Genomic DNA, 14,917 nt, shown 5'->3' on the forward strand with positions numbered 1-14,917 from the left:
CTTTGAATCCCCAAGTTCTGCGGCCAAATGTCCGGGAGTTGAGTAGGCTACAGAAAATGACGATTTGAACGTGTATAATGCTTCAGAACGTGCAGCCCATCGCGTTTCACATAATGGTTTCAGCTACTGACGTCTTTCCATTTGTTCCTTTGCCATTTCGAGACATTGACATTATGTTTGGATTAAAAAAAGAGAAGTAATTTATATCTACTAGCTACTCTCTTATCATCTGGTATTATCTTCGGATAAATTACCCTACATCCCCAACCAAAAATCATTTTTATTCCATTTTTGGACTTTCTATTTTTTTTCATATTTCAAACGATGTGTACGCAACAGCGTTTTTGCGTACAGGTAGCTACGCCACTGGCTACTACTTTTCTCCAGGACTGCTTTGTAGTAGGCTATACGTCCTACGGTTGAGCAGCTCACTGTTACAGTTAGCGACATTGAACATGCTTCACCATAACCCTGCTTTTCATCACTGTCTTTTAAATCACAGATAGAGCTAATACATGTTTTTACTTTTTTGTTTAGCCCAATTTCCTTCTGTAGACATATCTATTATTAATCTTTGTGGTTTGACACGCACTAAGTGTCTTCGCCGCTTTAAAGGATTAGGCAATAAAGAAAGATAGATAGATAATGTCTTTAAGGGAACCATTAGGGACTACCATATATTGTCAGCAAACAAATTCGCCCTCAGCAAATGAGTATCAAAATATCACGGTACCCGTGCAGAATGTTGCCTCTTGGTTACTCTCCGTGTAAACTCTTCAAAAAGGAGGTTTTCGCCAAATATGGCCAGCAATGGAAGAAGAAATGCAAGAGGTATTTTTGCGTGTTTTGGGTGATTGTGAATATGTATTTGCATCATATTTTGAGTTATACATATTGACACATGTTCACTTACAACGCACTCTGCGTTATCTTGGATATTTACATCGTTGTACTTTTATACGCAAAATTTAACTTGTAGTATTATTCGGATAATTCAAATTTTCGAACGTTTGGTAAAATTGTCTAACTAGATTTGAATATGCTGTCCAATATTTTTCAGACATTTTATGCACACAAAGTTATAAAGGTTAATAGTAGATGTAAAAGTGAATTGGGACATACAGAGCAATGTCGGCATTTATCAACACATTAAGCATTGACAAAGGATAACTAAATTTGTTTACTTATGATAATCTTAGTTAAAACCAATTTTCAATGTTATTAATTATTTATCAACATCTTTCGATAGTCCATATAGCAACAGTAGTAAGGCCATACAAATGTAAGATAAGCACACATACAAAAAGTCAGGGAGGCAGTTATTGACACCATTCGGCAGTTATTGCAGTGATTTTTTTCTCCAGATTGTAAATGCGGTCCGGTACCAGGAAAATTGTGAAAATTAGTATTGTTTTTCTCAAAATTGTGAATTTTTCCCCCCGTAATTGTGAATTTTTTAAAATTCTTTGTAAATCAAAATCTTAGTAATGGTGTTTCCCAATGCACATGCGTGGTACTCCATGAATTAATGCCTCTTTTATGTTTTTTGAAGTTTTTTCTATATTTTTCACAAAGTTTTCACACCAGTTGTGAATGGGTCAAGCAGACCCAGTTTGAAAATTGTGAAAGACCATTTGCAATTGTGAATGGGTCCGATATTCGGTACCACTTATATAAGGAAAAAAAATCACTGTATGGACACCCTTACAAAGTTACAAAAAAACAAAGAAATAAGTATGTTGGTTCGAGCCCCGGACTGACTGCATATTTTTCTCACCCTGTGACATTTGGCACCCAACGTTGTTAGTCTCCGACGCCTGTAATTGCTTATATATAAAGTACCCGCTGAAATTCGAGGACAAATTTAAAAAATGTTGGGGAAATATGTCATGGTATAGGACTTGAATATTAAAACAGGGAGAAAATGTGTAGATGGCTGGGTAGCTCAGTCTGTAGAGCATTGGAACGGTATTCTGAGGCCCCGGATTCGAATCCCGGTCTGCCTGCCCATTTTTCTCATCCTGTGACATTTGGCGCCAAACTTACGACGCATGCAATATTATGTACGTCCGGAATTCGAGGACGAGTTTCCAATTTGTGGGGGTGTATGTCATGGTAAGGACTTTGTCACATTAGGGGAGAAGATGTGTCAGGCAGCCGGTTAGCTCAGTGGGTAGAGCACTCACCCTGTAAGCGAGGGGTCCCGGGTTCGAGGCCCAGACTGACTGCACATTTTTCTCACCCTGTGACATACAGTAGATCATTTTGAAGGGTGAAATGCAACAATTTTTTTATGTCTACAGTATAAAACTGTAGAGAATATATGAATTGTCCAAGCGCCTTAGCCTAACCCTAATGTTTTATAACACTTTTTCGAGCATAAGTTTAAGTTTTCATATGCACTTGCATGTCTATAAACCTACCCAAAGCATGGACCTAACGTTTATAACAGCAGTAGAAAATCTAGTTAATATGTCTAGAGTCTAGAGCTGATAATCATAATGTAGGCTACAATAAATGTTTTTCAGCCAATTATATATATAGACTGACAAACTGACATATGCATTAATATACTAACAGACAAAATCCCGGCCATTTTCTATAAGAAACTAGGTTTACCACTGGTGCAATTATCATTTGAATAAGGGAAGCTCTGAAAGTCTCAATATATTTTATTCTGAAAGAAGCAATAAAGATCTAGATCAACAGGTTAGGGAAACAATTTATGAATGTTTCTACTGGGGTCGAAAGCTGCTGACACTATGTTTTTGTGTCGGCAGATATTGACACCCTGTTCAGTCTTGTATCCTTGGCATCTTGGTAATATTTTCCTCCATAATTGCTATTAAGGACATCTTTTCCATCAGTTCTCATGCTACAAACTCGAAAATAACTGAATTTTCAAAAGCAATTTCAAGGTGGAGAACACAGTCCACCTTACGACTTGCGATAACTCTTCCAAATATTGCTACATAGGAGAAACGTCATATCATCAAAAACAGTAACTTGATGTAAAACAATAGCTTAGACTTGCAGACTTTTATGAAGAACTTTTGACCTCATAACAACGTCACAGAAAATGTTACAGCCTATGGCAGTACCATTAATGGACACTTACAATTACGGTGTCGATAACTGACAACTGTCGGTATTACACGAAATTACTCTACTATCATCTTGGGTATTTGGAATAAGTCTAAAATGTGGGTCATTAGCATTAGATATATATGGCTTAAGACAAATATACTGATAAAAAGTAGAAAAATGTCATTTTTGTAAATGTACACAGCGATATGTGGCCATCCGCCTTCCTAACTGGAAAATATTTGAGATTCTGCTTAAGGTCGCCTTTAGGCAGACATTGTGATTCAGGCAACATTAGAAAGAAACCGCCATACTTTTATGTGCAGTTTCCGCCCAAACTATAAGCATACTTTTTCGTACCTGCTGAATGAGGCTGATTAACCACCTCTGTAGCTTAGTGGTAGAGCGTCCGCTTCGAGTGCGGGAGGTCGTGGGTTCGATCCCCGGCTGCATCATACCAAAGACGTGAAAATTGGTACAAATAGCTCCCTTGCTTGATGCTCAGCCTTAAAAGGGAAACTGGCCTCTTCTCTCATTACCCTCGTGGCAATGGATTCCATCAGGAATGAGGTGTCGAGAGTGATTAATATAAGTTGTAAAGCTTACTTCACAATCAATTGAAAATGAATTATGTATAAACTAATTAGGGTGAGCTTTTTTTCTGCACATTTTTTTCACAGATGTTGATTTTAGCTTGTGTTTGGTCATGAGATGCCACAGAATGAAGATCTGTTGTCTAGTATTATTCTAGTACCAGTCATGTGATTTGAAGTGAAATTGCTTATGACTTTCATATTTACAGATAATTCTAGGGCTGGTTTTGAAAAGCGTGAAAAGAGGCGCCAGATAAGGGCACTCCAAGAGGCCATAGACAATCATTCAACAGAGTCAGTACAGAAAATATTGGAGAATGAGTTTGATGTGGATTTCCAGTACCGAAGTCAGACGGCTCTGCAACTCTCTGTCAAGGAAGGATGCTATGACATCTGTAAGATCTTGATTGACAAGGGAGCTAATGTGAACATGGCTGATGCTGAACAGAACAACTTGTTAAATATGGCAGCTTGGAGAGGTGATTGTGAAACCAGTTTTAATCTGTCATGAATTTATAAATTATGTTGAAGTAGTGGATCCTCTCAATCAGTGTGGACAAGTGGTTAAGGTCTCTGGTATCGAATATGTTGCACCACACTGCTATAGGTTCTGCCATGTTGCCTTTCATGCTAAGATTAATGCCTAGAGCCTTACCTACACTGTCAATGATAAGTTGACTTTTTAGCTTGACTATTCAAAGAATAGTAGAGCTATTGGACTCACTCATACGTCAGCGTCCCGATTTGGTTAAGGTTTTGTATGTAAGCTGGTATCTCAGTACCCACTAATGGCAATGGATTAAAACTTCACACACTTGTCCACTGTCTTGATTTGACATGAACTGTGCAGGTCTCATAACTCTGCTTTGCATTTTGTCAAAATTATTTCCCTTTTTCTGACTTAGCAGTTTTTGGTTAAGTTTTTGTATGTAAGCTGGTATTTAAGTATCCACTAATGGGAAAGGATTGAAACTTCACATACTTGTTCACTGTCACGAGCTGATTAGCACTGTGAAGGTTCCATAACTCTTTTCCCATTTTTACAAAATCATGCCCCTTTTTCAACTTTTGTTTTCATTCAATTGACAAGGCTTTTGAATAGTCTAGCGTTGCTGTCCTCCGACAGCTCTTGTTTTCTACTGTTATGATGATTACTATTTAAATATTTTTTAGCTCACCAGCGCACAAAGTGCTCAAGGTAAGCTATTTTGACAGGTCATTGACCAGCGTCCGTTGTGGTGCGGTGTGCATTGTGTGTTGTTTGTGTGCGTCAACGTTTGCCTTGTTAACACTCTAGAAGCCACATTTATGACCCAATCATTATGAAACTTGGTCAGAATGTTTGTCTTGATGATCTCTAGGTCAAGTTCGAAACTGGTTTATGTGGGGTCAAAAATTAGGTCACTAGGCCAAATCAAAGGAAAATCTTGTTAACACTCTGGAGGCCACACTTGTGATGTAATCTGTGTGAAACTTGGTCAGTTTAAACAGTTTAAGTTTGAAACTGATGAGAATTGGTCAGAATGTTTTGTCTTGATGACCTCTGGGTCAAGTTTGAATCTAGGTCATGTGGGGTCAAAAACAAGGTCACCCGGTCAGATCAGAGGAAAAGCTTGTTAACACTCTAGAGGCCACATTTGTGATGTAATCTCTGTGAAACTTGGTCAGCATGTTTGTCTTGATGATATCTAGGTCAGATTTGAAACTGGATCATGTGGATTCAAAAATTAGGTCACTAGGCCAGATCAAAGGAAAATCTTGTTAACACTCTAGAGTCCACAGTTTAAGTTTGAAACTGATGAGAATTGGTCAGAATGTTTGTCTTGATGACCTCTAGGTCAAGTTTGAATCTAGGTCATGTGGGATCATAAACTAGGTCAAATCAGAGGAAAAGCTTGTTAACACTCTAGAGGCCACATTTGTGACGTAATCTTTGTGAAACTTGGTCAGAATGTTTGTCTTAATGATCTCTAGTCAAGTTTGAAACAGGGTCATGTGGGGTCAAAAATTCGGTCACTAGGCCAGATCAAAGGAAAATCTTGTTAACACTCTAGAGTCCACAGTTTAAGTTTGAAACTGATGAGAATTGGTCAGAATGTTTGTCTTTATGACCTCTAGGTCAAGTTCGAATCTGGGTCATGTGGGGTTAAAAACTAGGTCACCTGGTCAAATCAAACGAAAAGCTTGTTAACACTCTAGAGGCCACATTTGTGACCTAATCTTTATGAAACTTGGTCAGAATGTTTGTCTTGATGATCTCTAGGTTAAGTTTGAAACTGGGGCATGTGGGCTCAAAAGCTAGGTCACCTGTTGAAATCAAAGGAAAAGCTTGTTAACACTCTAAGAGTCCACAGTTTAAGTTTGAAACTCATGAGAATTGGTCAGAATGTTTGTCTTGATGACCTCTAGGTCAGGTTCGAATCTGGGTCATGTGGGTCAAAAATTAGGTCAGTAGGCCAGATCAACTGGTGAGCGGTATAGGGCCATCATGGCCCTCTTGTTTTTATTTCTTTTCCCTTTCAAATTTTATGCTATTATTTCAGTTCAACATAGTAAATGAGCTATTTAGTCAATGCACTGTGCTTGTGCATGGGTAACCAGTCCCACTGGTATCAAACTGTTTTGAGCCACTCTCATTGCATGAAAAACATTAGAATTTTATGTAAGAAAAAGTCTGTATAAAGAGCTAGATGGAAAAAGTTCATGAAATTCTAGAAAATGGTTCAGGTGCCAAAGGTCAGATTGTCCCAGTTCTATGGAAAAATATGCATTAATTATGCCTCCCTTCGAAGAAGGAGGGGTATATTGTTTTGCAGGTAGTGGGTCTGTCGGTCGGACCATAAACCATTCGGTTTCCAGATAATAACTCAAGAACGCTTGGGCCTAGGATCATGAAACTTAATAGGGAGGTTGATCATAAACCAGCAGATAACTTCTGTTGAATTTTAGATCAGTAGGTCAAAGGTCATGGTCACAGTGACCCGGAACAGTTAAACCATTTCGCGACGATAACTTGAAAGGCCTAAGATCACGAACTTAATAGGGAGGTTGATCATCACCAGCAGATGACCCCTATTTATTTGAGGTCATTAGGTCAAAGGTCAAGGTCACATTGACCCAGAACAATAGAACTTTTTTTGCTAAAGAACTAAAGAATGCTTTTGTTTAAGATCACATTTGATAAGGAAATCACTTATGACTGGTAAATGACGCATAATTATTGATTTGAGGTCAATACATCAAATGTCCAGTGCATAGTGACCAAATAATTTCTGTTCCTTCTGCAGTAACTGAATGCATCGGGATCGGGGCGCATTTTGTGTTCTACGAGCTCGTGTTGTATATAGATATGCAAGAATTGTGTATTTGACAGGTTATTTAGAAATAGTGGAGCTACTGATTGAAAATGGTGCTGACATTGATGATCAGAACATAAATGGGTACAGTGCAATACATACATGTGCTTCACGTGGACAGACTGACGTTCTTCAGGTAAGTATATTTATTGTGGATTTTAATATACTGAAGTTTTGATATCTTTATTGTTTACAAGATGGCTAGTTTGTTATGTGAAATGTACCAAAACAAAACAAATAATGTCAAACCTGAGTCAAAATGCACCTGTGAATAAAGGCCACCATTATAAAACTTGCTTATAAGGGCCACCATTGTCTCTTCCCATTCAATTTATCTCTTTTAAGGGACCACCTGTCAGCAAAGACTACTGCTTATTTTTTTCAATTCCAAAGGGTGATTTTTACAGACCGTTTTGACTGTAGTGTATTTGCCTCAGTAGATAGACCACCTGTGAATTAAGACCACTGTTTTCATTAACAAAGGGTTGTCCTTGCAGACAGTTTTGACTGTAGTGTATTTGCCTCAGTAAATAGACCACCTGTGAATTAAGACCACTGTTTTCATTAACAAAGGGTTGTCCTTGCAGATAGTTTTGACTGTAGTGTATTTGCCTCAGTAAATAGATCACCTGTGAATTAAGACCACTGTTTTCATTAACAAAGGGTTGTCCTTGCAGATAGTTTTGACTGTAGTGTATTTGCCTCAGTAAATAGACCACCTGTGAATTAAGACCACTGTTTTAATTAACAAAGGGTTGTCCTTGCAGATAGTTTTGACTGTAGTGTATTTGCCTCAGTAAATAGACCACCTGTGAATTAAGACCACTGTTTTCATAAACAAAGGGTTGTCTTTGCAGATAGTTTTGACTGTAGTGTATTTGCCTCAGTAAATAGACCACCTGTGAATTAAGACCACTGTTTTCATTAACAAAGGGTTGTCCTTGCAGACAGTTTTGACTGTAGTGTATTTGCCTCAGTAAATAGACCACCTGTGAATTAAGACCACTGTTTTCATAAAGGGTTGTCTTTGCAGATAGTTTTGACTGTAGTGTATTTGCCTCAGTAAATAGACCACCTGTGAATTAAGACCACTGTTTTCATAAACAAAGGGTTGTCTTTGCAGATAGTTTTGACTGTAGTGTATTTGCCTCAGTAAATAGACCACCTGTGAATTAAGACCACTGTTTTCATAAACAAAGGGTTGTCTTTGCAGATAGTTTTGACTGTAGTGTATTTGCCTCAGTAAATAGACCACCTGTGAATTAAGACCACTGTTTTAATAACAAAGGGTTGCCCTTGCAGATAGTTTTGACTGTAGTGTATTTGCCTCAGTAAATAGACCACCTGTGAATTAAGACCACTGTTTTCATAAACAAAGGGTTGTCTTTGCAGATAGTTTTGACTGTAGTGTATTTGCCTCAGTAAATAGACCACCTGTGAATTAAGACCACTGTTTTCTTTAACAAAGGGTTGTCCTTGCAGACAGTTTTGACTGTAGTGTATTTGCCTCAGTAAATAGACCACCTGTGAATTAAGACCACTGTTTTCATAAAGGGTTGTCTTTGCAGATAGTTTTGACTGTAGTGTATTTGCCTCAGTAAATAGACCACCTGTGAATTAAGACCACTGTTTTCATAAACAAAGGGTTGTCTTTGCAGATAGTTTTGACTGTAGTGTATTTGCCTCAGTAAATAGACCACCTGTGAATTAAGACCACTGTTTTCATAAACAAAGGGTTGTCTTTGCAGATAGTTTTGACTGTAGTGTATTTGCCTCAGTAAATAGACCACCTGTGAATTAAGACCACTGTTTTCATAAACAAAGGGTTGTCTTTGCAGATAGTTTTGACTGTAGTGTATTTGCCTCAGTAAATAGACCACCTGTGAATTAAGACCACTGTTTTCATAAACAAAGGGTTGTCTTTGCAGATAGTTTTGACTGTAGTGTATTTGCCTCAGTAAATAGACCACCTGTGAATTAAGACCACTGTTTTCATAAACAATGGGTTGTCTTTGCAGATAGTTTTGACTGTAGTGTAAATTTACTCATGTTAAGAGATCACTTGTGAACAAAGACCATTGTTTTCGTTTCCTGAAGGTCGGACTGTACAGACAGGTTTTTAGCACATCTGAACTTTGTTCAGGATGAGCTGTTAGTATAGGTGGATAGTCCGGTGTCCGTCGTCCTGCATCAACATGTTTCCTTAAACATCTTCTCCTCTGAAACTACTGGTCAGAATTACACCAAACTTTGGTCAGTATCATCCTGGCATGGACCTCTATCAAGTTTGTTCAAGTGGTTCACCTTGGCTCCTTTTAGGGGCCACCAGAGCTAAAAATAGAAAAACCTTTAAAGAACTTCTCATGAACTGCTTGATAGATCTTCATCAAACTTGGTATTTAGCATTATTATAAGGTCCTCTCCTAATTTTATTCAAATGGGGGTACTTGGCCCTATTAGAGCCACTAAAGCTAAAAGTACAAATACCTTTAAATTATGTGAAAAATATGGTTTGTATTTCACGAGGAAATACCAACAGGCAGAAAATAAATCCGTATGATACCTTTTGTATTGTATGTTGCCAGACTGCTTTCATTTTATATGCATGACCTGACACAGTTCTACAAATAGTGTGCATGCAAACCTACAATCAGCTCTGTTTTAACATCAGCAACCCATTGAAGATTTGGTTTGATAACAAAACAACAAACAAAAAGGTGGAGGTATATAATAAAATTGTCATTATAACAGTAGCTAAATCTGGGATTTTGTATTGGGGTCTTGTGGATTTTGCACAGACCGATCACCACTTGGTGCTTGTTTGCCTCGTGATCTGACCTGGCAAAATCCACTCAAGCCAAATACAGCATCCCAGATCAAGCTACTATTATAATAACGCTATTTTATTCGCTACCTAAGTAAATTATTTAAAAGAGCAACAGCTGGTAAACAAACACAATTTGTTCTTTCCAGAGGTGTTAGCTCTAGAGAAATTGTACTGTTTTAGTTTACTTTAACCACATGGGACTAAGAAGGTAAATGCTTCACTGGGGGCCTCTGTGACTGAGTGGTTAAGGTTGCTAACTTAGAATCACTTGCCTCTCACCGATGTGGGTTCTAGCCTTACTTGGGGCGTTGAAGGTAGCATGTGAGGTAGCCATCCAGCTGGCTTACGGAAGGTCAATGGTTCTACCCAGGTCCCCGCTCATGATGAAATAATACTAAGAATGGCAGCTGGGGTCTTCCTCCACCGTCAAAGCTTGAAAGTTGCCATATGTCCTATAATTTCGTTAGCGGGATGTTATACCCAACAACAAAAATGCTTCACTGGGTATGTAATGTGTGGATCACCTCACAAACTTCTTTAAATTAAATAAAGATGTTCAAAATCTTTAATGAAACCATTAACATATACTTCAGATAAAACCAGTGCTATAAATAAAATAGCTAGGAAAACATTAGTTTAGGTAGCTTGGTTAAGGATTAGGCTTGAAACCTGAAGATGAACTGTTTAAAGCCAGTTTAAAGCTGATGAGTGATAAGCTTCCCTTACAGTCTTAGACTTAGGAGCTTTAGGCTATCACAAAATTTCTGCTTGTATCTACATTGGACTATTAAAGTTTTAATGTCAGAAATTTACTGATATATTTAGTATATATTAGGAGTGTTGATTTTGAATACATTTAAATTATTTGTAAATGAATAAGCATATGCATTGCACAGACAGTTACTACAGGATAGAATGGAAGCCTGCTAACCTGTAACTTCACTGTTGTTCTAGGCGGACATACATACAGAGATACATGTATAGACAGTGTAAACCTCTCACTGGAGCATCAGTAGCTTGGGCGTCTGTGCTCACTTGAGCAGTTTATTTGGTACCCGGCTGTTTTACCTTATACTTTCTGTGTTTGGATCACGCAACACCGTGGATAAATCAAGCGTTTGACTTGTCTGTTGTGATCTTGAGAGTTTACTGTTTTACTGTAATCTAGATATACATATAACTTTAAATGATATATGGAAATGTTGGACATTTATACATTGTATTTTCATAAAAAACTGCTCAATTTATGTATCAAGATTAAAACAGATAATTTGACCATGGAATATAAAACAAGCGTTTATGTATTTTCAGCTTTTGATATCGTCCAATGCAGATTTAGATTCACTAAACAGAAACAGTGAGACTGCTTTACATGTTGCTGTGAAAGAAAGGAATACAGAAATTGTCCAGTTACTGTTGTTAGGGGGATGCAAAATGGATAAAATTGATGAGAACAGGAAGACACCACTCATGTATGCAGCTCAGTATGGTTTTGATGATGTTGTGCAAATTTTGATCAACGGAGGTAACTACCTGTTGTTTATTAATCCCATATAGGTTGAAAACCAGTTCAAGGGACAATGTTTACACCTTGTAAGTCTGTCAATTCATCCATCATGCCACCAGTCTGTCATTCCATCAGTCCATCCCATTCTTGTCCAGTCCTTGGCCATCCAAGAAGGGATTTGGATAGTGTTCTCAATGATGAGACAGTATGTGAGGGCACAAGGTCATGTTTCTAGGTCAGATGCTAACAGGGCTGTGTCTGTCAGTGGATTTTGATTTACTTAGCACATATGTTCCCCATAATGAGAAGATAACCCAAACCTGTCTCAAAGATTAAGGTCATGGTCAGTGTTAAAATATTTTAGGTCATTATTCTTGTCTTGACTTACACTTTTTAGCTCCCTGTGGCGAAAGTAACCAGAGCTAATGCAATTCCCATGGTGTTGGTGTCGGCACCTTGTTAATGATTCTCAGCGTGTTCATATCTCAGTTACTACTCATCTCAAATGAATGAAACTTTGTATATGCCTTTCCCTTGATCGTACCAATAGAATAACTCTTGATTTCCTTTTTGATGAAGGTATGCCTCTTTTTTTTTGTGCCATTTTTTTTTTTTTTCAACAAAGTCTTTTTGTGGTTGTCAGATAAGTAGTATCTCAGTAAATCATTTATGTAGATCACAACTCAACTTAACCCTTAGCCTGCTGGCGGCAGATGATTCTGCCTTTGCGACTAGTGCAGACCAAGATCAGACTGCACATCCGTGCAGTCCGATCATGGTCTGCACTGTTCGCTATTCAGTAAGTACATTTTCAGTAATACCCCTTTGAATAATAAGTAGTACTGTCCAAATTGAAAGATGGACCAGTCCATTATAGAAATATAGCAGGGTAAGGGTTAATAAAACTTCATACTCTTCTTTGTCATAGTCATACCAACCGAATAACATAGCTTTCATAACTCTTGCTTTCATTTTCATGACATTATGCCCCTTTTTGTATTTGGCCGTTTTTTTTTTCAACAAGACCCTGTTTCCAGTTCTGAAGTTAGTATCTCAGTAACTACACCCCACAATTAAAGGTGGATAATCAGATTTTGGCTAAGTAACGGATTTGTTTTAAACTTTAACATCTGATCATTTACACTCATTTATGTTCAGTTAGCGCTTAACATGGCTTAATACAGGTTAGGTTTTCACTGGAGATATTTTTAATAATTGGTTTTCCTATTGCAGTTGCCCAACCAAGATCGAGTTATTTTATCATAAGTATAAATGTGATAAACATACTTTACCTAAGAAAATGTATAACTAACCGATATTTTGTATTATATTCGTAAAATAATTGCATTAACAATTACATATATAGATTGAATTCATTAGAAATGCAAGTTTGAAAAATTATTATTACCTCCCTTTGCCTATCTTGGTTGCGCAACCAAGATAGAATGGAAAAAATGAAATTCAGAAGCTACATGCATTTTAAAACCCACCTTTTGATTCAGATTGTTAAATATTTGGTATATCTATCCAATGCGAATGTAAAACTCGGAATTATATGGAAATAAAAAGAAATACCAAGCATTTTAAATATTTTCATATTAAAGGGGAGTAATTACAAATTTTTATGAAAATCAGTAAAGTATACATTTCTAACAGGGATCTAAATCTAAGTAATGGGTATTTTTGTTTCTTAAATAAATCTCTAACAAAATATACAAAAAGTAGAAAATGTCACTAAAGTTTGCTTAAATGTGACTGACCACCTTTAAACAAAACTTCATAAATTTCACTGCCATCGTAATACTAACTAAATGACATAGGTAAGTCCCATAACTTGTGCTTTTTGCCTGCATTTTGAAGAAATTATGCTCCTTTTTGGACTTAATCTTATTTTTTGTCTGGCCCACTTTTAGTGGAAGTGAGACTAAGCAATCCAAATTCAGGAGGCGGCGACTGCAGCAAAGACAGTGGCAACAATTGTGAATAACTCAAAAATAGTAACATATATTTCTTTTAAAAACCTTGTAGGATGTTTTAGAAACTAATTTTACACTCCCATGGTGAGTTCTTTCCCCCCCCCCCTCGTGACCTTGACCTTGAAGAAATTAGCATTTGCCACCTTCAAAAATCAAAAAGGAAACAATTTCTCAAAAATTGTTGCATATATTGCTTTGAAACTTTGTGGGATTGTTCAAAAACTCATTTTACACCCCCATGGTGAGTCTTGGCCCTTTAGTGAACTTACCTTGAAGAAATTAGCAGTTTTAGATTTTTTGATGCCTTTGAAAATTCACAAAAATGACAATTTCTCAAAAACCGTTACACATATTGCTTTGAAACCTTGTGGGATGGTTAAAAAACTTGTTTTACACCCCAATGGTGAATCCTGCCCCCTTTAGTGACCTTGACCTTGAAAAAGCAGCCTTTGAAAATTCACAAAAAATGACCATTTTTAGCTCGACTATTCGAAGAATAAGTAGAGCTATCCTACTCACCACGGCGTCGGTGTCGGCGTCGGCTCACACCTTGGTTAAGTTTTTCGTACCAGTCCACATTTTGACAAAGTCTTTTGAGATAAAGCTTTGAAACTTTCAACACTTGTTTCCCATCATCATGGCCAGTTATAGGCAAGAGCACATAACTCCATCAAGGATTTTGGCTGAATTATGGCCCCTTTTGACTTAGAAATCATGGTTAAGTTTTTCGTACCAGTTCATATTTTGACAAAGTCTTTTAAGATAAAGCTTTGAAACTTTCAACACTTGTTTAACATCATCATGGCCAGTTATAGGCAAGAGCACATAACTCCATCAAGCATTTTGGCTGAATTATGGCCCCTTTTGACTTAGAAATCATGGTTAAGTTTTTCGTACCAGTTCATATTTTGACAAAGTCTTTTGAGATAAAGCTTTGAAACTTTCAACACTTGTTTACCATCATCATGGCCAGTTATAGGCAAGAGTACATAACTCCATCAAGGATTTTGGCTGAATTATGGCCCCTTTCAACTTAGAAATCTTGGTTAATATTTCGTACAAGTTCATATTTTGACAAAGTCTTTTGAGATAAAGCTTTGAAACTTTCAACACCTGTTTACCATCACCATGTCCAGTTATAGGCAAGAGTACATAACTCCATCAAGGATTTTGGCTGAATTATGGCCCCTTTTGACTTAGAAATCTTGGTTAAGTTTTTCATACCAGTTTATATTTTTTGTAAAGTGTTTGACATATGGCTTTGAAACTTTTATCACTTGTTTAGTATAATAGTCTTTATCTGTAGAAAAGAGAAAATAACTCTGTCATCTATTTTGGCTGAATTATAGCCCTTTTTGGACTTTGAAATTAGTTCTGTTTTCATACAAGTCCATGTTTTGTCAAAACTATTTGACATATGGCTTTTAAACTTTAAACACTTGTTTATCATTATGATTTCCATCTGTAGGCAAGAGTACATAACTATTTTGACTGAATTATGGCCGTTTTTGGACTTTGAAATTGGCTCTTATATTGCCATTTAGTGCAAGACTTATCGAAATCATAGTAATACA

At 37.1% G+C, this 14,917-nt stretch overlaps 1 protein-coding gene across 1 annotated transcript in view; it reads left to right on the forward strand.

The window, feature by feature from the left end:
- The first annotated feature begins 760 nt into the window (after positions 1–760).
- LOC123563605 (ankyrin repeat domain-containing protein 50-like) overlaps positions 761–14,917 on the forward strand; it is a 48,954-nt gene continuing 34,797 nt past the window's right edge. The window contains exons 1-4 of the mRNA XM_053533643.1: positions 761–831; positions 3,887–4,156; positions 7,051–7,169; positions 11,172–11,385. Of these exons, the coding sequence (XP_053389618.1) occupies positions 801–831; positions 3,887–4,156; positions 7,051–7,169; positions 11,172–11,385 (634 nt within the window). The 5' untranslated portion in view covers positions 761–800. The remainder of the gene's footprint in view (positions 832–3,886; positions 4,157–7,050; positions 7,170–11,171; positions 11,386–14,917) is intronic.

The sequence above is a fragment of the Mercenaria mercenaria genome, chromosome 2, assembly GCF_021730395.1.
Source record: "Mercenaria mercenaria strain notata chromosome 2, MADL_Memer_1, whole genome shotgun sequence".
In the NCBI taxonomy this organism is placed as follows: Eukaryota; Metazoa; Mollusca; class Bivalvia; order Venerida; family Veneridae; genus Mercenaria; species Mercenaria mercenaria.